The sequence below is a fragment of the Bombina bombina genome, chromosome 7 (genome assembly GCF_027579735.1).
Source record: "Bombina bombina isolate aBomBom1 chromosome 7, aBomBom1.pri, whole genome shotgun sequence".
Classification (NCBI taxonomy): Eukaryota; Metazoa; Chordata; class Amphibia; order Anura; family Bombinatoridae; genus Bombina; species Bombina bombina.
The window spans coordinates 413451315-413473457 of record NC_069505.1 but is presented as its reverse complement, the minus strand read 5'-3'; the positions used below and the strand labels follow the sequence as shown (position 1 = coordinate 413473457).

The 22143-nt window shown below is 37.4% G+C and overlaps 1 protein-coding gene across 1 annotated transcript; it reads left to right on the top strand.

Moving 5' to 3' along the window:
* The first annotated feature begins 200 nt into the window (after positions 1 to 200).
* TST (thiosulfate sulfurtransferase) lies at positions 201 to 21715 on the top strand. Its single transcript, XM_053689039.1, has 2 exons — positions 201 to 797; positions 21214 to 21715. Exons 1-2 carry the CDS (start codon positions 206 to 208, stop codon positions 21510 to 21512), a joined length of 891 nt encoding a protein of 296 aa, XP_053545014.1. The 5' UTR covers positions 201 to 205; the 3' UTR covers positions 21513 to 21715.
* The last annotated feature ends 428 nt before the right edge of the window (positions 21716 to 22143 follow it).

Sequence of the window (22143 nt, the reverse complement as noted above, 5' to 3'; positions counted from 1 at the left end):
ACACACACAATTTATTTTGTTCAGTCCCTTCAGGTATTAGCTCTGCTGAGTATTGCAGTAAATTCCAGCAGTTAAATGTGTTAATAACAAAAGTATATTGAATTGCGTCCAAGATCTCTGACTGGGTCATAGTGACCATGTGACCCGCCTTGTTAACCAACACAGTTTCCTAACTTACTGAGTCATTGCTCACTGCACAACCAACATGGCAAGGCAGCTGTATTCCCAGACTCTAGTGTCTATCAAGTGGCTTGCTGGTGCTATGCAGGCTGGCCAAACTGGACCAGCTCTACGTGTTCTGGATGCCTCATTTTACTTCCCACCTGTTAGAGATGGACGCAAGGAGTTTAAAGAGAAGCACATCCCAGGAGCATTATACTTTGATATAGATGAATGCAAAGACAAGACATCTCCTTATGAAGTGATGTTGCCCAGTGAGGCTGACTTTGCCAGTTATGTGGGCAACCTTGGCATTAACAATGACAGCCATGTTGTGATTTATGATGCAGATAATTTAGGCATGTACTACGCTCCCAGGGCCTGGTGGATGTTTCGGGTGTTTGGACACCATAAAGTTTCAGTTCTGGATGGAGGGTTCAGGAACTGGTTAAAATGTGGGTTCCCAGTGACATCTGAGACAGTGACACCAAAACCAGAAACCTATCGCGCAGTCCTGAACCCCTCACTAGTGAAAACGTTTAAGGACATTCAGGAGAATATGAACTCTAAAAAGTTTCAGCTGGTGGATTCCCGTTCAGAGGGGAGGTTCTTGGGGACAGAACCAGAACCAGGGGAAGGTGAGAAAGTCCACACTCAAGTGCAGTTTGTAGTCTGAGAGAGGAACATTCTATAATGACCAAGAGTACAGGACAGGGATCTATGGAGGCGCTAGTGTCTCCTAGGGTCCCCAATAACAAATGTACCCCTCTCTATTCTCAGAGGTGTCAACAGACAGATCTTTTCATATCCGTATGGCAGCAGCAGAAAGTATGTGCAGCCCACGACCATAGCCCACAGGTTATCACAAAGCTATGTTTTAACAAGGACAGTAAAGTCATTTTTACGTATGGATCAGAATCTGATCACTGCATTGAAAGTTCTGCCTACAGAATACATCATTTAAAAACTATAATTTTGTTAGCAGTGCAAAAAAATACTCCCTAGGAAAAAAAAAATCTTGAGAGAGCTTATCTTATATTTTATATGTAATATTTTTAATAATGCGCCTTAAGATTATTACGTTTTCTTGTGCGCTAACCCGACCGCATTAAAATCTAAATCGTGAAACAGGATGCGCAAAATGCATATTTTACATTCCTATGTTCTTTACCTAGAAAATATTGTACTTTTTATTATTAAATATATATTTTTATATAGATCTGATACTGTTCATGTAAAATACAAATTTATGCCTATATATCTATAGGAATAGTTATGCAGGTATAGGTATGTATGTGTGTGTGTTTTTAAGAATAAAAAGGACATTATCCTGTAAGTGAAGAATATTGGAATGTTAAATATGTACAGTAAATATACAGTAAAACACAAATACATATGTAAACACAAATAAACACACACATATATATATATATATATATATATATGCATACTTGTAAATATTTAGACATGTATATGTATGTATCTCAATGTTAAATCCATTTGCATGCTTTTTTTCTAACTGATATCTCATATCTTTGAGCACTTATCACTTTTATGCAATTTATTTTTAAAATCAATTTTATCAGACAGTTTTACTATTAGTGTAACTGTACTTTTAAATGTATTTTTATGTGTTTTGTGCAACTTTTTTGTCTCACGTAACAGTTAACCAGAGCGCCGATGTCACACTAACCCAACACGCGTTGAATTCAATTGTGCTCAAGCAAACGCGTTTACTTTCAACTCGTAATACGCACAACAACGTCTGATGTGGTCAAAGAGCCACGATATACCCCTTATCGCTCACATGCAACAGTTAGTGCCCCACTTGAGTTTAATATTCTTTTAATAACCACATTAACAGGATGTCAAAATGAAAACAACATTTAAAAAAAAATATTTTAAAGGGATGTATTAAGAAAATATTATTTTAATTTATTCCTAACATATGTGTTTAACTTCTGCTCATAGGAAGACTCATGTGCTAGTTTTCTTCAGTGCATCTAACGCAAAAGCATACGTGAGGATCAGCCAATTTACAGTGCAACCTTCTATGGCAGCCAAAGTATTAATCTATTATGTAAAGATGCATTTCTGAACAGGTTTCAGCTATAATATTACAAAAGTAAATAATTACAAGGCAGCATGTTTATATTAACAAATGTGCCAATGCTTTTTAATTACAAGTTTTCCTACAAGTAAAGACTTGGTTGGGTTCTGAATATTCATTTTTCATCTTTGTTGTCAGAGATGATTGCTAAGTATTATTGTGCAATGAAAGTGTTAATAAAGAACTCAAACCCCTTTTTTTCTTTCACGATTCAGAGCATGCAGTATTGCAGTATTTACTTCTGTTATCAAATTTGCTTCATTCTCCTTTGTTGAAGGAGCAGCAATGCAATACTGGGAGCTAGCTGAGCACGTCAGGTGTGAAAATGACAAGAGGCATATATGTGCAGCCTCCAATCAGCAGATAGTTCCCAGTAGCATTGCTGCTACTGAGCATACCTAAGTATGCTATTCAACAAAGGATACAAAGAAATTGAAGCAAATTAGATAATAGAAGTAAATTGAAAAGCTGTTTAAAATTGTATGCTCTATATAATTCACGAAATAATAATTTTGAGTTTACTGTCCCTTTAAGTTAGGGCCAATTCTAAAATATTCATCAGCATGGAGAGAAATATCACGCTGACCTTCACATAGGCAGTGCTCATTATATTACTGAAAGAAACCGTGGTGAGTTGTGTTTCATAGAAAGTCTTTTTGCTCTTTCTGGAATGGAGAAATTCACAGGGGGACACAAAGCAACCAGCGAGGAGAGCATTTTTTTTTTTTAAAGGGACACTGAACCCAAAAAATTTCTTTCGTGATTCAGATAGAGCATGAAATTTTAAGCAACTTTCTAATTTACTCCTATTATCAAAATGTCTTCATTCTCTTGTGAGATTCGTTTCGGATAGATTCGGAAATTCAGAAAATTCGGTAAATTCGGAGATTCGGATCCGTTCAAATTTCCGAATTAAAATAGTGCCAAATCTACCGAATAAATCCGAATTAGTTCGAATTTATTCTGTAAATTCGGATGGCCATGGATTACACTAGTATTGTACAGTATATTTGGTTATATCACTCTGCTATGGGTTACATCTAATATACAGTACATAATACTAATCTAATACACAGCACATCCCCCCTAACACATACCGAAATTCCGAATTTCCAAACCGAATCGAACCGAATCCAGCCAAATTTATTCGAATCCGAATGAATCCAAAATGAATCCGAAACGAATCCATTCTAATTTTTCCGAATTCAAATTGATCTGAACCGAAATTCTATAAAATCTGAATCGAACTAAACTAATTTTTCGATCATGCACATATCTACTTGGTATCTTTATTTGAAATGCAAGAATGTAAGTTTAGATGCCGGCCTGAGTTGTCCTTGCTGATTGGTGGATAAATTCACCCACCAATAAAAAAGTGCTGTCCAGAGTCCTGAACTAAAAAAACTTAGATGCCTTCTTTTTCAAATAAAGAGAGCAAGAGAACGAAGAAAACTTGATAATAGGAGTAAATTAGAAAGTTGCTTAAAATTGCTGTTCTATCTGAATCACGAAAGAAAAAATGTGGGTTCAGAGTCCCTTTAAGCAAATACATTTAAAATGTGACAGTTTTCAGTATTCTTTACCTTGTATTCTTTTCTAATTTCACATACATGTGTTTTTCTATCAGTGCATAAGCACATTTTTTTAGACCAATTTTGTAGCTTTTATATTGCGTGATAAAACAGCGAGATGTGCAGGTGTAATATGTTAAAAAAGAATACAACCTATAAGAGGACTCCCAACAGACACGCCCAAGGAATGCACCTGTTCATCCCACTCGCCAAAGTTTTGAGACTCATTTTACAATTGGAAAATTAAGTGTACATTCAATTTTCTCCTTTTTGGTATGATATGTATTTTGGTTGTACATTGAATATGATTCTCACTCTGTACATTAAGTACAGTTTTTTGTTACCTGTGTCCTTTCAAGGGATAAAAAATATTGTACTTTTTATTATTAAATATATATTTTTATATAGATCTGATACTGTTCATGTAAAATACAAATTTATGCCTATATATCTATAGGAATAGTTATGCAGGTATAGGTATGTATGTGTGTGTGTTTTTTTTTTTTTTTTTTTTCATTCTGTAGGGTGAATTCTATTTTTGATTCTGCGGTTTCAAGGTCTCTTTGAATAGAGAGCTTTTCTCAGGAAAACCACTTGCATTTTGTAAGCTGCCTAGGCAGAATCCAGTGACCTATTTCCGTATTTTTTTTTTTTTTTTTTTTTTTTTTTTATGTGTGTGTGTTTTTAAGAATAAAAAGGACATTATCCTGTAAGTGAAGAATATTGGAATGTTAAATATGTACAGTAAATATACAGTAAAACACAAATACATATGTAAACACAAATAAACACACACACATATATATATATATATATATATATATGCATACTTGTAAATATTTAGACATGTATATGTATGTATCTCAATGTTAAATCCATTCGCATGCTTTTTTTCTAACTGATATCTCATATCTTTGAGCACTTATCACTTTTATGCAATTTATTTTTAAAATCAATTTTATCAGACAGTTTTACTATTAGTGTAACTGTACTTTTAAATGTATTTTTATGTGTTTTGTGCAACTTTTTTGTCTCACGTAACAGTTAACCAGAGCTCCGATGTCACACTAACCCAATACGCGTTGAATTCAATTGTGCTCAAGCAAACGCGTTTACTTTCAACTCGTAATACGCACAACAACTTCTGATGTGGTCAAAGAGCCACGGTATACCCCTTATCGCTCACATGCAACAGTTAGTGCCCCACTTGAGTTTAATATTCTTTTAATAACCACATTAACAGGATGTCAAAATGAAAACAACATTTAAAAAAAATATTTTAAAGGGATGTATTAAGAAAATATTATTTTAATTTATTCCTAACATATGTGTTTAACTTCTGCTCATAGGAAGACTCATGTGCTAGTTTTCTTCAGTGCATCTAACACAAAAGCATACGTGAGGATCAGCCAATTTACAGTGCAACCTTCTATGGCAGCCAAAGTATTAATCTATTATGTAAAGATGCATTTCTGAACAGGTTTCAGCTATAATATTACATAAGAAAATAATTACAAGGCAGCATGTTTATATTAACAAATGTGCCAATGCTTTTTAATTACAAGTTTTCCTACAAGTAAAGACTTGGTTGGGTTCTGAATATTCATTTTTCATCTTTGTTGTCAGAGATGATTGCTAAGTATTATTGTGCAATGAAAGTGTTAATAAAGAACTCAAACCCCTTTTTTTCTTTCACGATTCAGAGCATGCAGTATTGCAGTATTTACTTCTGTTATCAAATGTGCTTCATTCTCCTTTGTTGAAGGAGCAGCAATGCACTACTGGGAGCTAGCTGAGCACGTCAGGTGTGCAAATGACAAGAGGCATATATGTGCAGCCTCCAATCAGCAGATAGTTCCCAGTAGCATTGCTGCTAATGAGCATACCTAAGTATGCTATTCAACAAAGGATACAAAGAAATTGAAGCAGATTAGATAATAGAAGTAAATTGGAAAGCTGTTTAAAATTGTATGCTCTATATAATTCACGAAATAATAATTTTGAGTTTACTGTCCCTTTAAGTTAGGGCCAATTCTAAAATATTCATCAGCATGGAGAGAACTATCATGCTGACCTTCACATAGGCAGTGCTCATTATATTACTGAAAGAAACCGTGGTGAGTTGTGTTTCATAGAAAGTCTTTTTGCTCTTTCTGGAATGGAGAAATTCACAGGGGGACACAAAGCAACCAGCGAGGATAGCATTTTTTTTTAAAGGGACACTGAACCCAAAATTTTTCTTTCGTGATTCAGATAGCGCATGAAATTTTAAGCAACTTTCTAATTTACTCCTATTATCAAAATGTCTTCATTCTCTTGGTATTAGACATGTGCGATTCGTTTCGGATCAATTCGGAAATTCAGAAAATTCGGAGATTCGGATCCATTCGAATTTCCGAATTAAAATAGTGCCAAATCTATCGAATAAATCCGAATTAGTTCGGATTTATTCGGTAAATTCGGATGGCCATGGATTACACTAGTATTGTACAGTATATTAGGTTATATCACTCTACTATGGGTTACACCTAATATACAGTACATAATACTAGTCTAACACATCAAACCGAATCCAGCTGAATTTATTCGAATCCGAATTAATCCGAAATGAATCCGAAACTAATCCATTCTAATTTTTCCGAATTCAAATTGATCCGAACCGAAATTCTAAAAAATCTGAATCGAACCGAAACAAATTTTTCGATCATGCACATATCTACTTGGTATCTTTATTTGACATGCAAGAATGTAAGTTTAGCTGCCGGCCTGAGTTGTCCTTGCTGATTGGTGAATAAATTCACCCACCAATAAAAAAGTGCTGTCCAGAGTCCTAAACCAATAAAAGCTTAGATGCCTTCTTTTTCAAATAAAGATAGCAAGAGAAGGAAGAAAACTTGATAATAGGAGTAAATTAGAAAGTTGCTTAAAATTGCATGCTCTTTCTGAATCACAAAAGAAAAAATGTGGGTTCAAAGTCCCTTTAAGCAAATACATTTAAAATGTGACAGTTTTCAGTATTCTTTACCTTGTATTCTTTTCTAATTTCACACACATGTGTTTTTCTATCAGTGCATAAGCACATTTTTTTGAGACCAATTTTGTAGCTTTTATTTAACATGATAAAACAGCGAGATGTGCAGGTGTAATATGTTAAAAGAATACAACCTATAAGAGGACTCCCAACAGACACGCCCAAGGAATGCACCTGTTCATCCCACTCGCCAAAGTTGTGAGACTCATTTTACAATTGGAAAATTAAGTGTACATTCAATTTTCTCCTTTTTGGTATGATATGTATTTTGGTTGTACATTGAATATGATTCTCACTCTGTACATTAAGTACAGTTTTTTGTTACCCGTGTCCTTTCAAGGGATAAAAAAGTCAAAAATGAAATGTGCATGGGTACATTTAAATAGAAGCATTTTTACAATATACTTTTATTTTTATAATATATTTCCATTTGCAAATATGCTTCTAATTACTGCTTCTTTATTAGTGTTTTTCAGTGGCATATGCACATATGCTGTGAGTGCCCCATGCACCTGTATTCAAACGCCACCTCTCAGAGAGTCAGCAGTGCATGACAATGTACAACTTGTATGACACAAATGAAGTCTTCACTGATGCAATACAAACCACTGCCAACTAACCGTGTTAGCAGTACTGAAGACCTCTCGTAAAGGTTATGGCTAAAAAATATTGCATTAAACATGACATAAATATGTTAAAATTAACAGTTACACTCATATATACACTATCTTATAAAAATTATTCATATTAATATTATATAAGTAATAAGGGTTGAAAGGTATATGGTATATCACATGGTATTTGAATGGGAAGGGCTATATACATGTGTATTTTTGTTTATATGTGTATATATATATATATAAATAAAAATGTTTTTTACTGTGGATGTACTGTAAATTTTTCATATTTGTAAATAGATATTCCAAGATATATCTGTAGAGAGAGAGAGATTTTTCAAAAATACATTATATATATATATATATATATATATATATATATATTGTTGGTCTGATGAAGGGGAGCTATCCCTGAAAGGTCACGTAAATAAAAGTTACTATTGCTATTCTTTAAGCCCAGTAAGTGCTGTCTTCTATTACCTATGTATATATAGAAATATCTATTGAAAAATAAATTGAACATTTTCTTTAATGTGAAGAACATTGGAATGTAGAATATTCATAAACACCTTCAGGTTGGTGCAGTAGGTTTAACTCCTGTCGGTTTAGCGCTCAAGCAATAAGTGCTAGGTTTTCTTCCAGTTTGCGCTCTCCATTGAAGTCTATGGGGAGAACAAGTTAGTGCGGTCATGATATTGAAACAGGACTGGACTGGGACCAAAAATAGGCCTGGGCATTTGAAGGTGGAGCAGTCCACATCAGTTAGACCTCAGCTTTCCTGTATGCCCTATGGCTAGTCCGGGCCTGTATCTGATGTTATGAATTTAGCACACGCACGCCAACATTTTACTTTCAACTTGTAATGCGTGCGCTAACCCACACTCCTTAAAAGCTTCCTTCTTTCTGTGTTTTTGCGTAAGTAAAAGCTCTAAATAGCACTCCACTTGTAATCTAGCCCGATATTGGCGTTGTTTCAATAAAACCTGTTGAAATTAATATCCTGCTGAAACAAAGGGCAGCTTAGAAATTGCACAATTCAAAGAGTAACTGCCACTCACCACACACAAAAGTTCCAAGTTCAGCTATTCAAACGCACAGCTGTTATCTTCTCGCTGTATAGGACGAGATCCACTATCAAGCGTTACTGGTGTCACAAAAGCGCCATAAAACCTTACAGAACAAACAAATTAAAATGGTGAAAAAAAACCTGCTTCAACAGTGCTCCTTAAAGGACAGTCAACTCCAAAATTGTTATTGTTTAAAAATATATATTTATTACCCATTCCCCAGTTTTGAATAACCAACACTGTTACATTAATACACTTTTTATCTCTGTGATTACCTTGTATCTAAGCCTCTGCAGACTGCTCCTTATCTCAGTTATATTAATATACTTTTTACCTCTGTGATTACCTTGTATCTAAGCCTCTGCAGACTGCTCCTTATCTCAGTTATATTAATATACTTTTTACCTCTGTGATTACCTTGTATCTAAGCCTCTGCAGACTGCCCCCTTATCTCAGTTATATTAATATACTTTTTACCTCTGTGATTACCCTGTATCTAAGCCTCTGCAAACTCCCCCTTATCTCAGTTATATTAATATACGTATTACCTCTGTGATTACCCTGTATCTAATTCTCTGCAGACTGCTCCTTATCTCAGTTATATTAATATACTTTTTACCTCTGTGATTACCTTGTATCTAAGCCTCTGCAGACTGCTCCTTATCTCAGTTATATTAATATACTTTTTACCTCTGTGATTACCTTGTATCTAAGCCTCTGCAGACTGCCCCCTTATCTCAGTTATATTAATATACTTTTTACCTCTGTAATTACCTTGTATCTAAGCCTCTGCAGACTGCTCCTTATCTCAGTTATATTAATATACGTTTTACCTCTGTGATTACCTTGTATCTAAGCCTCTGCTGACTGCCCTTTATCTCAGTTATATTAATATACTTTTTACCTCTGTGATTACCCTGTATCTAAGCCTCTGCAGACTGCCCCTTATCTCAGTTATATTAATATACTTATTACCTCTGTGATTACCCTGTATCTAAGCCTCTGCAGACTGCCCCTTATCTCAGTTATATTAATATACTTTTTACCTCTGTAATTACCTTGTATCTAAGCCTCTGCAGACTGCTCCTTATCTCAGTTATATTAATATACTTTTTACCTCTGTGATTGCCTTGTATCTAAGCCTCTGCAGACTGCTCCTTATCTCAGTTATATTAATATACTTTTTACCTCTGTGATTACCTTGTATCTAACCCACTGCAGACTGCCCCCTTATCTCAGTTATATTAATATACTTTTTACCTCTGTGATTACCTTGTATCTAAGCATCTTCTGACAGCCCCCTGATCACATGACTTTTTATTTATATCTATTGATTTGTATTTAAACCAATTAGTGCTGTGTTGTGCTGTCTCTTAAATAACTTTACGGGGGGAGTGAGCACAATTTTATATATATGGCCCACATGAACTAGCAGTCTCCTGTTGTGAAAATAAAATAAAAAGCAAGTGATTAAGAGGCTGTCTGTAGTGGCTTAGAAACAGGCAGAACTTTAGAGGTTTGAATGTTATAAAGTATATTAATATAACAATGTTAGTTGTGCAAAGCTGGGGAATGGGTAGTAAAGATGTTATCTAAGGCCTAGATTTAGAGTTCGGCGGTAGCCGTCAAAACCAGCGTTAGAGGCTCCTAACACTGGTTTTGGCCGCCCGCTGGTATTTGGAGTCAGTGATTAAAGGGTCTAACGCTCACTTTACAGCCGCGACTTTTCCATACCGCAGATCCCCCTACGCCATTTGCGTAGCCTATCTTTTCAATGGGATCTTCCTAACGCTGGTATTTAGAGTCGTTTCTGCAGTGAGCGTTAGAGCTCTAACGACAAGATTCCAGCCGCCTGAAAATAGCAGGAGTTAAGAGCTTTCTGGCTAACGCCGGTTTATAAAGCTCTTAACTACTGTACCCTAAAGTACACTAACACCCATAAACTACCTATGTACCCCTAAACCGAGGTCCCCCCACATCGCCGCCACTCGATTAAAATTTTTAACCCCTAATCTGCCGACCGCCACCTACGTTATACTTATGTACCCCTAATCTGCTGCCCCTAACACCGCCGACCCCTGTATTATATCTATTAACCCCTAACTTGCCCCCCACAACGTCGCCGCAAGCTACTTAAAATAATTAACCCCTAATCTTCCGACCGCAAATCGCCGCCACCTACGTTATCCCTATGTACCCCTAATCTGCTACCCCTAACATCGCCGACCCCTATGTTATATTTATTAACCCCTAATCTGCCCCCCTCAACGTCGCCGACACCTACCTACACTTATTAACCCCTAATCTGCCGAGCGGACCTGAGCGCTACTATAATAAAGTTATTAACCCCTAATCCGCCTCACTAACCCTATCATAAATAGTATTAACCCCTAATCTGCCCTCCCTAACATCGCCGACACCTACCTTCAATTATTAACCCCTAATCTGCCGACCGGAGCTCACCGCTATTCTAATAAATGTATTAACCCCTAAAGCTAAGTCTAACCCTAACACTAACACCCCCCTAAGTTAAATATAATTTTTATCTAACGAAATAAATTAACTCTTATTAAATAAATAATTCCTATTTAAAGCTAAATACTTACCTGTAAAATAAACCCTAATATAGCTACAATATAAATTATAATTATATTATAGCTATTTTAGGATTAATATTTATTTTACAGGCAACTTTGTAATTATTTTAACCAGGTACAATAGCTATTAAATAGTTAAGAACTATTTAATAGTTACCTAGTTAAAATAATAACAAATTTACCTGTAAAATAAATCCTAACCTAAGATATAATTAAACCTAACACTACCCTATCAATAAAATAATTAAATAAACTACCTACAATTACCTACAATTAACCTAACACTACACTATCAATAAATAAATTAAACACAATTGCTACAAATAAATACAATTAAATAAACTATCTAAAGTACAAAAAATAAAAAAGAACTAAGTTACAGAAAATAATAAAATATTTACAAACATAAGAAAAATATTACAACAATTTTAAACTAATTACACCTACTCTAAGCCCCCTAATAAAATAACAAAGCCCCCCAAAATAAAAAATTCCCTACCCTATTCTAAAATACAAATATTACAAGCTCTTTTACCTTACCAGCCCTGAACAGGGCCCTTTGCGGGGCATGCCCCAAGAAGTTCAGCTCTTTTGCCTGTAAAAAAAAACATACAATACCCCCCCCCAACATTACAACCCACCACCCACATACCCCTAATCTAACCCAAACCCCCCTTAAATAAACCTAACACTACCCCCCTGATGATCTTCCTACCTTGTCTTCACCATGCCAGGTTCACCGATCCGTCCTGGCTCCAAGATCTTCATCCAACCCAAGCGGGGGCTAGACATCCACTGAAGAAGTCCAGAAGAGGGTCCAAAGTCTTCCTCCTATCCGGCAAGAAGAGGACATCCGGACCGGCAAACATCTTCTCCAAGCGGCATCTTCTATCTTCTTCCATCCGATGACGACCGGCTCCATCTTGAAGACCTCCAGCGCGGATCCATCCTCTTCTTCCGACGACTAGACGACGAATGACGGTTCCTTTAAGGGACGTCATCCAAGATGGCGTCCCTCGAATTCCGATTGGCTGATAGGATTCTATCAGCCAATCGGAATTAAGGTAGGAATTTTCTGATTGGCTGATGGAATCAGCCAATCAGAATATAGTTCAATCCGATTGGCTGATCCAATCAGCCAATCAGATTGAGCTCGCATTCTATTGGCTGATCGGAACAGCCAATAGAATGCGAGCTCAATCTGATTGGCTGATTGGATCAGCCAATCGGATTGAACTATATTCTGATTGGCTGATTCCATCAGCCAATCAGAAAATTCCTACCTTAATTCCGATTGGCTGATAGAATCCTATCAGCCAATCGGAATTCGAGGGACGCCATCTTGGATGACGTCCCTTAAAGGAACCGTCATTCGTCGTCTAGTCGTCGGAAGAAGAGGATGGATCCGCGCTGGAGGTCTTCAAGATGGAGCCGGTCGTCATCGGATGGAAGAAGATAGAAGATGCCGCTTGGAGAAGATGTTTGCCGGTCCGGATGTCCTCTTCTTGCCGGATAGGAGGAAGACTTTGGACCCTCTTCTGGACTTCTTCAGTGGATGTCTAGCCCCCGCTTGGGTTGGATGAAGATCTTGGAGCCAGGACGGATCGGTGAACCTGGCATGGTGAAGACAAGGTAGGAAGATCATCAGGGGGGTAGTGTTAGGTTTATTTAAGGGGGGTTTGGGTTAGATTAGGGGTATGTGGGTGGTGGGTTGTAATGTTGGGGGGGGGTATTGTATGTTTTTTTTTACAGGCAAAAGAGCTGAAATTCTTGGGGCATGCCCCGCAAAGGGCCCTGTTCAGGGCTGGTAAGGTAAAAGAGCTTGTAATATTTGTATTTTAGAATAGGGTAGGGAATTTTTTATTTTGGGGGGCTTTGTTATTTTATTAGGGGGCTTAGAGTAGGTGTAATTAGTTTAAAATTGTTGTAATATTTTTCTTATGTTTGTAAATATTTTATTATTTTCTGTAACTTAGTTCTTTTTTATTTTTTGTACTTTAGATAGTTTATTTAATTATATTTATTTGTAGGAATTGTGTTTAATTAATTTATTGATAGTGTAGTGTTAGGTTAATTGTAGGTAATTGTAGGTAGTTTAATTATTTTATTGATAGGGTAGTGTTAGGTTTAATTATATCTTAGGTTAGGATTTATTTTACAGGTAAATTTGTTATTATTTTAACTAGGTAACTATTAAATAGTTCTTAACTATTTAATAGCTATTGTACCTGGTTAAAATAATTACAAAGTTGCCTGTAAAATAAATATTAATCCTAAAATAGCTATAATATAATTATAATTTATATTGTAGCTATATTAGGATTTATTTTACAGGTAAGTATTTAGCTTTAAATAGGAATCATTTATTTAATAAGAGTTAATTTATTTCGTTAGATAAAAATTATATTTAACTTAGGGGGGTGTTAGTGTTAGGGTTAGACTTAGCTTTAGGGGTTAATACATTTATTAGAATAGCGGTGAGCTCCGGTCGGCAGATTAGGGGTTAATAATTGAAGGTAGGTGTCGGCGATGTTAGGGAGGGCAGATTAGGGGTTAATACTATTTATGATAGGGTTAGTGAGGCGGATTAGGGGTTAATAACTTTATTATAGTAGCGCTCAGGTCCGCTCGGCAGATTAGGGGTTAATAAGTGTAGGCAGGTGTCGGCGACGTTGTGGGGGGCAGATTAGGGGTTAATAAATATAACATAGGGGTCGGCGATGTTAGGGCAGCAGATTAGGGGTACATAGGGATAACGTAGGTGGCGGCGGTTTACGGAGCGGCAGATTAGGGGTTAAAAGTGTAATGCAGGGGTCAGCGATAGCGGGGGCGGCAGATTAGGGGTTAATAAGTGTAAGGTTAGGGGTGTTTAGACTCGGGGTACATGTTAGAGTGTTAGGTGCAGACGTAGGAAGTGTTTCCCCATAGGAAACAATGGGGCTGCGTTAAGAGCTGAACGCTGCTTTTTTGCAGGTGTTAGGTTTTTTTTCAGCTCAAACTGCCCCATTGTTTCCTATGGGAGAATCGTGCACGAGCACGTTTTTGATGCCGGCCGCGTCCGTAAGCAACTCTGGTATCGAGAGTTGCATTTGCGGTAAATATGCTCTACGCTCCTTTTTTGGAGCCTAACGCAGCATTTGTTTTAACTCTCGATACCAGAGTTAAATTTATGGTGCGGCCAGAAAAAAACCCGCGGAGCGTTAACAGCCCTTTTACCGCCGAACTCCAAATCTAGGCCTAAATTTTTAAACAATAACAATTTTAGGGTTGACTGTCCCTTTAAGTAAAAACATATAAACTAAATCAAAGAACACACAAAAAGTAAAGAAAATAGATCTATAGATCATAGTCTTTTTGCACTTTTATGTTCTGTTAAGTTCAGATCAGCAGAGCTCTGTCTATAAACTACACAATTACTTTTTGGGGGTTTTGTAGCCTTATTTCTTTATTTATGGACCTGAATGATGTTTGATCCACAAAGGTGAACTCTGTATATCACAATCAGGTTAATGGTTACCTTCTGCTTATACAAAAACTTGTAAATAGCAAATGAGGAGCTACTGGACAATAAAACCTGGGGGTCGATCCGATATAAAGCGTCGCCCGCAAAAGCCGGCGACGCCAATATTTGCGCGGATTTGGTATCACATATACGGCGTAACCTAGAAGTTACGCGCGTATATTTCTGCCGTCGCCCGCAGTTTTTTGGGCCATAGGCAGGTATACCAAACCCGCGCAGTTTGGTATCCAATATGCAGCGTAAGGACTTACGTGGCGAAAATGGAGAAAACTTACTCCATTTTCACCTCGCCACAAAAAGCAGCCGTAAGAAGCCTTACGCTGACTATTGGAGCCCCGTAACTCCCTAAACTAACTAGAAAATAAACCTAACACCTAACGCATGCGCAATGTCTATCTCCCTGTCAACCGCGATCTGCTAAAATAAACCTAACACCTAACGCATGCGCAATGTCTATCTACCTGTCAACCGCGATCCCCCCCCCCCCCGAAATCCCTAATAAAGTTATTACCCCCTAAACCGCCGCTCCCGGACCCCGCCGCCATCTACATAAACTAACCCCCTACTGTGAGCCTCTAAAACCGCCGCCATCTACCTTATCTATCCCCTAATCTGACCCCTTACACCGCCGCCACCTATATAAAAATGATTAACCCCTAATGTAAGCCCCTTACACCGCCGCCATCTCTATTAAAATGATTAACCCCTAATTTAATCTACCTACCCCGCCGCCAGCTATATTATCTATATTAACCCTAAGTATATTATAGTTAATATAGGTATTACATTATATATATTAACTATATTAACCCTAATTATATTAGGGTTAATATAGTTAATATAGTTACTATAGTATTTATATTAACTATATTAACTCTATCTAACCCTAACTAAATTTATATTAAATTAATCTAATTCATTTATAAACTAAAATGTTCCTATTTAAATCTAAATACTTACCTATAAAATAAACCCTAAGATAGCTACAATATAATTAATAATTACATTGTAGCTATGTTAGGGTTAATATTTATTTTACAGGTAAATTGTTAATTATTTTAACTAGGTATAATAGATATTAAATAGTTATTAACTATTTAATATCTACCTAGTTAAAATAATTACCCAATTACCTGTAAAATAAATCCTAACCTAAGTTACAAATACACCTACACTATCAATAAATTTAATAAACTACTAACATCTATCTAAAAATACAATTAAATTAACTAAACTAAATTACAAAAAAAAAAAAAACACTAAATTACAAAAAATAAAAAAAAGATTACAAGATATTTAAGCTAATTACACCTATTCTAAGCCCCCTAATAAAATAATAAACCCCCAAAATAAAAAAAATTCCCTGCCCTATTCTAAATTCAACAAATTTCAAAGCTCTTTACCTTACCAGCCCTTAAAAGGGCCTTTTGTGGGGCATGCCCCAAAGAATTCAGCTCTTTTGCATACAAGAAATACAATACCCCCCCCCCATTACAACCCACCACCCACATACCCCTATTCTAAACCCACCCAAACCCCCCTTAAAAAAGCCTAACACTACCCCCCTGAAGATCTCCCTACCTTGTCTTCACCACACCGGGCCGAACTCCTGATCCGATCCGGGCGATGTCTTCCTCCAAGCGGCAAAGAAGAATTCTTCCTCCGGCGACGTCTTCCTCCAAGCGGCAGCAAAGTCTTCATTCTTCCGGCGGCATCTTCAATCTTCTTTCTTCGCTCAGCCGCCGCGGAGCATCCATCCCGGCCGACTGCTGAACTTGGAATGATGTACCTTTAAATGACGTCATCAAAGATGGCGTCCGCCGAATTCCGATTGGCTGATAGGATTCTATCAGCCAATCGGAATTAAGTTAAAAAAATCTGATTGGCTGATTGAATCAGCCAATCAGATTCAAGTTCAATCCGATTGGCTGATCCAATCAGCCAATCAGACTGAGCTCGCATTCTATTGACTGTTCCGATCAGCCAATAGAATGCGAGCTCAATCTGATTGGCTGATTGGATCAGCCAATCGGATTGAACTTGAATCTGATTGGCTGATTCAATCAGCCAATCAGATTTTTTTAACTTAATTCCGATTGGCTGATAGAATCCTATCAGCCAATCGGAATTCGGCGGACGCCATCTTGGATGACGTCATTTAAAGGTACATCATTCCAAGTTCAGCAGTCGGCCGGGATGGATGCTCCGCGGCGGCGGAGCGAAGAAAGAAGATTGAAGATGCCGCCGGAAGAATGAAGACTTTGCTGCCGCTTGGAGGAAGACGTCGCCGGAGGAAGAATTCTTCTTTGCCGCTTGGAGGAAGACATCGCCCGGATCGGATCAGGAGTTCGGCCCGGTGTGGTGAAGACAAGGTAGGGAGATCTTCAGGGGGGTAGTGTTAGGCTTTTTTAAGGGGGGTTTGGGTGGGTTTAGAATAGGGGTATGTGGGTGGTGGGTTGTAATGGGGGGGGGTATTGTATTTCTTGTATGCAAAAGAGCTGAATTCTTTGGGGCATGCCCCACAAAAGGCCCTTTTAAGGGCTGGTAAGGTAAAGAGCTTTGAAATTTGTTGAATTTAGAATAGGGCAGGGAATTTTTTTTATTTTGGGGGTTTATTATTTTATTAGGGGGCTTAGAATAGGTGTAATTAGCTTAAATATCTTGTAATCTTTTTTTTATTTTTTGTAATTTAGTGTTTGTTTTTTTTTGTAATTTAGTTTAGTTAATTTAATTGTATTTTTAGATAGATGTTAGTAGTTTATTAAATTTATTGATAGTGTAGGTGTATTTGTAACTTAGGTTAGGATTTATTTTACAGGTAATTGGGTAATTATTTTAACTAGGTAGATATTAAATAGTTAATAACTATTTAATATCTATTATACCTAGTTAAAATAATTAACAATTTACCTGTAAAATAAATATTAACCCTAACATAGCTACAATGTAATTATTAATTATATTGTAGCTATCTTAGGGTTTATTTTATAGGTAAGTATTTAGATTTAAATAGGAACATTTTAGTTTATAAATGAATTAGATTAATTTAATATAAATTTAGTTAGGGTTAGATAGAGTTAATATAGTTAATATAAATACTATAGTAACTATATTAACTATATTAACCCTAATATAATTAGGGTTAATATAGTTAATATATATAATGTAATACCTATATTAACTATAATATACTTAGGGTTAATATAGATAATATAGCTGGCGGCGGGGTAGGTAGATTAAATTAGGGGTTAATCATTTTAATAGAGATGGCGGCGGTGTAAGGGGCTTACATTAGGGGTTAATAATTTTAATATAGATGGCGGCGGTGTTAGGGGCTCACTTTAGGGGGTTATAGATATAATATAGCTGGCGGCGGGGTACGGGAGCGGCGGTTTAGGGGTTAATAGCTTTTTTATTGTTAGGCTAGTGAGGGGGGATAGCGGATAGAGGGTTAGACAGTGCGGGCTATGTTAGGGAGGCGTGTTAGACAGTGCGGGCTATGTTAGGGAGGCGTGTTAGACAGTGGGGGCTATGTTAGGGAGGCGTGTTAGACAGTGCGGGTGTTTTAGACTTTAGTCAGGTTTTATAGGCGCCGGCAGATTCTAACGTGGCGCAAGTCACTGGCGACGCCAGAAATTTGTACTTACGCAGATTTCTGGACATCGCTGGTTTGTCAGACTTACGGCACGTTAGCATCTGACGGCGACCTATATGGGATGGCTCGAGTTGCGAGCTGAAACTGCGGGCGACGCCGGTTCCCTCGCTTGCGCCGCAAACTGCGATCGATATCGGATCGCGCCCCTGATCATAAACTGTGCACATGGGGAGGTTACAGCTGTGATTTCTGTGTAGTCAGCAGCGTCCTATAGAGGTGCGGGCAGCAGCCCTTTCTGTCTGTGTCTGAGACCTTTAAATCATAACCTCTCATAATGTAAACACCCAGCTGTCGCCAGTAAAACTATAAGTTGTTGCTGCTACCAATGCTTACTTATTGCTGTGCCTAACCAGGGCTTAAAAGGACAGGGCACTGTAAAATAGTTTTCTCCTTAATTTGTTTACATTGACTTGATATACCAGCAGCAGAATATACAATGTATGGGAGTCTGCTCCTTTTGGTTTACTTTTGTATATGAAACAGCTGGATGTACTCACATAAAACAGTCCAGATCCCATTCAATTGGACGGAGCTTGCAGGGAGAACTTTTTGTTATTTTATACTTCTGTATATACACAAAGACCCCCTAATCTTATCTCTCCCTGTATACACAAAGCCAATACTTAGAGAGAGCAATTGAAAATGAAAATGTTAGTACTTATCTATTCCCTCTCTCTCCCCACTAGTAGGATGATTACAGTTGCTGTCTCTTGTTAACATAGGTTATCTAGAGATAATACTTTAGTATTTCATTTCTCAGTATAGGTGGTGGTTTCAACAGAAAAGCAGCTATTTTATATGAAAAATAAAGATAAAGGATCTATTTGTAAACAGTTTAATACATTATAGCAGGTAAATGGATCATTGGGGACATCTTAAAGGGGACATTTTACAGTACACTGTCCCTTTAAAGGAACATTCTACTTAAAGGGACATTCTCATGTAAATATGATTTGCTCTTATTTGTTACAACATGTGACTTTTACATTACTGACCCCAGTTTACTATGGGATCGATTTTAATCCTTCCTATCCTGTTATTAGAGGTTTTTGCTGTTGTGTTTTGGTTGATTTTTGGCTCCTGATCTGTTTTATTTTCAAGTTCTGATCAGATATGAGCGGATAGCGGTAAAACCCATGCGATGCACAGTAATGGTTTCAGCAATCACAGCAGTCCCACTATGGGTTTTGCACTTTATTTCTGCAACAAAATGAACACATTGAATCCAACACACGAAGGTTGTTGATAAAGTGTAAAACTGGCCTTTTTGACATGTTTGCCAGTATTCCAAGACGGTTTGTAATAACTCTATTATGTTGCGCGTGTGCAATACACTCTAAAATGGCTATAGACGTTTAGATGTTTATATCAATATATGGTTTAGATTGATTAAACATATAGTGCCAGATTACAAGTGGAGCGCTAATTAAAGGGACAGTCAACACCCTCGGTAACTTAAGGCCATACCATAGATCCGAAATAGAAGATGCAGCTACACCGCATCGATGTTGATGAGCTCTAACGGTATTAGAGTAATCACCGAAAATGTATTCCTATAAACTATGGCTGCCAAACTCCCCCCACTTTTACGTATAAACCTTCTTTTTAATTGAATCCTCCAATCGCAATGACATCCTCGGTCGGTTTGCGAGCGTGCAGAAGATAATGCGCATGTGCATTATCAAAACAGAACCATCATCCTTTGAAAAAATGAACGACGAGCATCTGAAAACATCAGAGAAAAGGACGAAGGAGGAGGGGGAGGAGTTTGGCAGCCATATTTTCAAGGAATAAGCTTATGTATTTTTGGTTATTTCTCAAATACCATTAGAGCTCATCAACATCAATGCGGTGTAGCTGCATCTTCTATTCCGGATCTATGGTATGGCCTTAAGTTAGCGCGGGTGTTGACTGTCCCTTTAACGCTTGAGCGTTAATTGTGCTAGAAGTAAGATTTTGGCGCAAAAATCCGAACTTAGATTATCGCGTGCACATTCACGTTTTTCCCTATAGAAGGTAATGGAGAAAAAAAAATGGAAAAAACCTAACACCTCACTCTCACACAAACATGATCACATAGTCACCTTTGCGCTAACCCAATCACATATTTTCATAAGTGCAAGACCCATTGCCTGTTCTAATATGCACAAACCCAAAATGAAAATATGAATATTGCTAGCTCCCAGTAAGGAATTGCTGTCCCTTAGCTTAGTTAGTTATGTTTTTCAACAAAGGATAGCAAGAGAACAAAGCACATTAGATAACAGAAGTAAACTGGAAAGTGCTAACGTCGGCTCTGAGCAGTCGCAGAGTTTCCCACTCTGGTGCTAACGACGGCTCAGAGTCGTCGCTGGCACTCTCCCACCTTGAGGGAGATCTGGGGGCTCCCACCCGCTCCTACCCCAGCAATCGGCCCTGCATAGTGACAGGCATCGCCGGGGCTTCACGTTATGCGCAGTGACGTCACACGCAATGACGTGATGACGTCACTGTGCAACTTTATTTAAAATTAACAACGTTAAGTATAGGAGCAGGGGGCATGCTGCTTAGATGCCTGTATCTCAGGCATCTAAGCAGCTACAGACTCCCAAGACCCACCGTTGGAAAGGTAATCGCCTAACCTTTCCAACATTGTAAGTCTTGGGGATCTGGGGAAAAAAATAAAAAAGTTAAAAATATATATTTAAAAAAAAAATTTTAGCACCCAGGTGGGAAAGTGCTTAGCACTCAAATGGTTAAAATTGTGTGCTCTACCTGAAACATGAAAAAAAAATGTTCTTTTTCATATCTCTTTAATGAACTATGAGCTAATTTATCTTGATTTAAAATCATACCCGTTTTTATGATTTACCAATTTATTCAACCTTGTTTTGTCATCTTCTCTAGGCATCGACCCTGGACATATCCGTGGATCTAGTAACCTTCCATTCACAAGCTTTCTGACAGAGGAAGGGTACGAGAAGTCCCTGGATGAAATAAAAAATCTCTTTAAGGAGAATGGGATTGACCTAAGCAAACCGTTGACTATCACCTGCAGACGGGGTGTCACTGCTTGCCAATTGGCATTGGCCTCTTACCTTCTGGGAAAAGACGACACAGCAATCTATGATGGATCTTGGGCTGAGTGGTTCTTCAGAGCCAAACCTGAGCAAAAGGTCACTAAGCCGAAGAGTGAAACTCGTTAAGAATGACAGAGCTTACCTAAAGGAGCATAGAACCAATCTGCAACACCGCGTAAGATTAGAGGAACCCAAAAATCAGAACTCAGTCCTGGCAAAGTATTTCCCTTCACCCAGAATAAAAATTTGAAAAATCAGTCCTGCACTATATGGAATATTTCTATATACACAATAACCAGTTATTAAAGAATGCTGATTTTTTAATGCCAGACTGTTTTTCTTTGTCATAAAGCTTTTCCAGTTCCCTTGTTAACCGGCTAAACATAACATGGCTGGACTGGTAATTAACATCAGCCTTGGGAAAAAAATCTATATACTTAGCAGGACTATGGTCTGATATGAACATATGCTTTGATCTATATTTTTTTGTGATTGATCACTGATTGTGAGTTACTTCATTTTATTTTAATATAATAGATATATTCCCCTATCACACCCAATATAGATTCATGCCCATATTAGATCCCAGGCCAGATACATGACCCCAGCTAAATGCCCATATTAGATCCCAGGCCAGATGCATGACCTCAGCTAAATGCTCATATTAGATCCCAGGCCAGATGCATGACCCCAGCTAAATGCTCATATTAGATCCCAGGCCAGATACATGACCACAGCTAAATGTCCATATTAGATC

Bases quoted from the DNA above. Each gene is read 5' to 3' on its own strand.
- TST (XM_053689039.1), top strand. From the start codon at position 206: ATGGCAAGGCAGCTGTATTCCCAGACTCTAGTGTCTATCAAGTGGCTT. The intron at 798-21,213 runs GTGAGAAAGTCC...CATCTTCTCTAG, and splicing joins AGAACCAGAACCAGGGGAAG to GCATCGACCCTGGACATATC.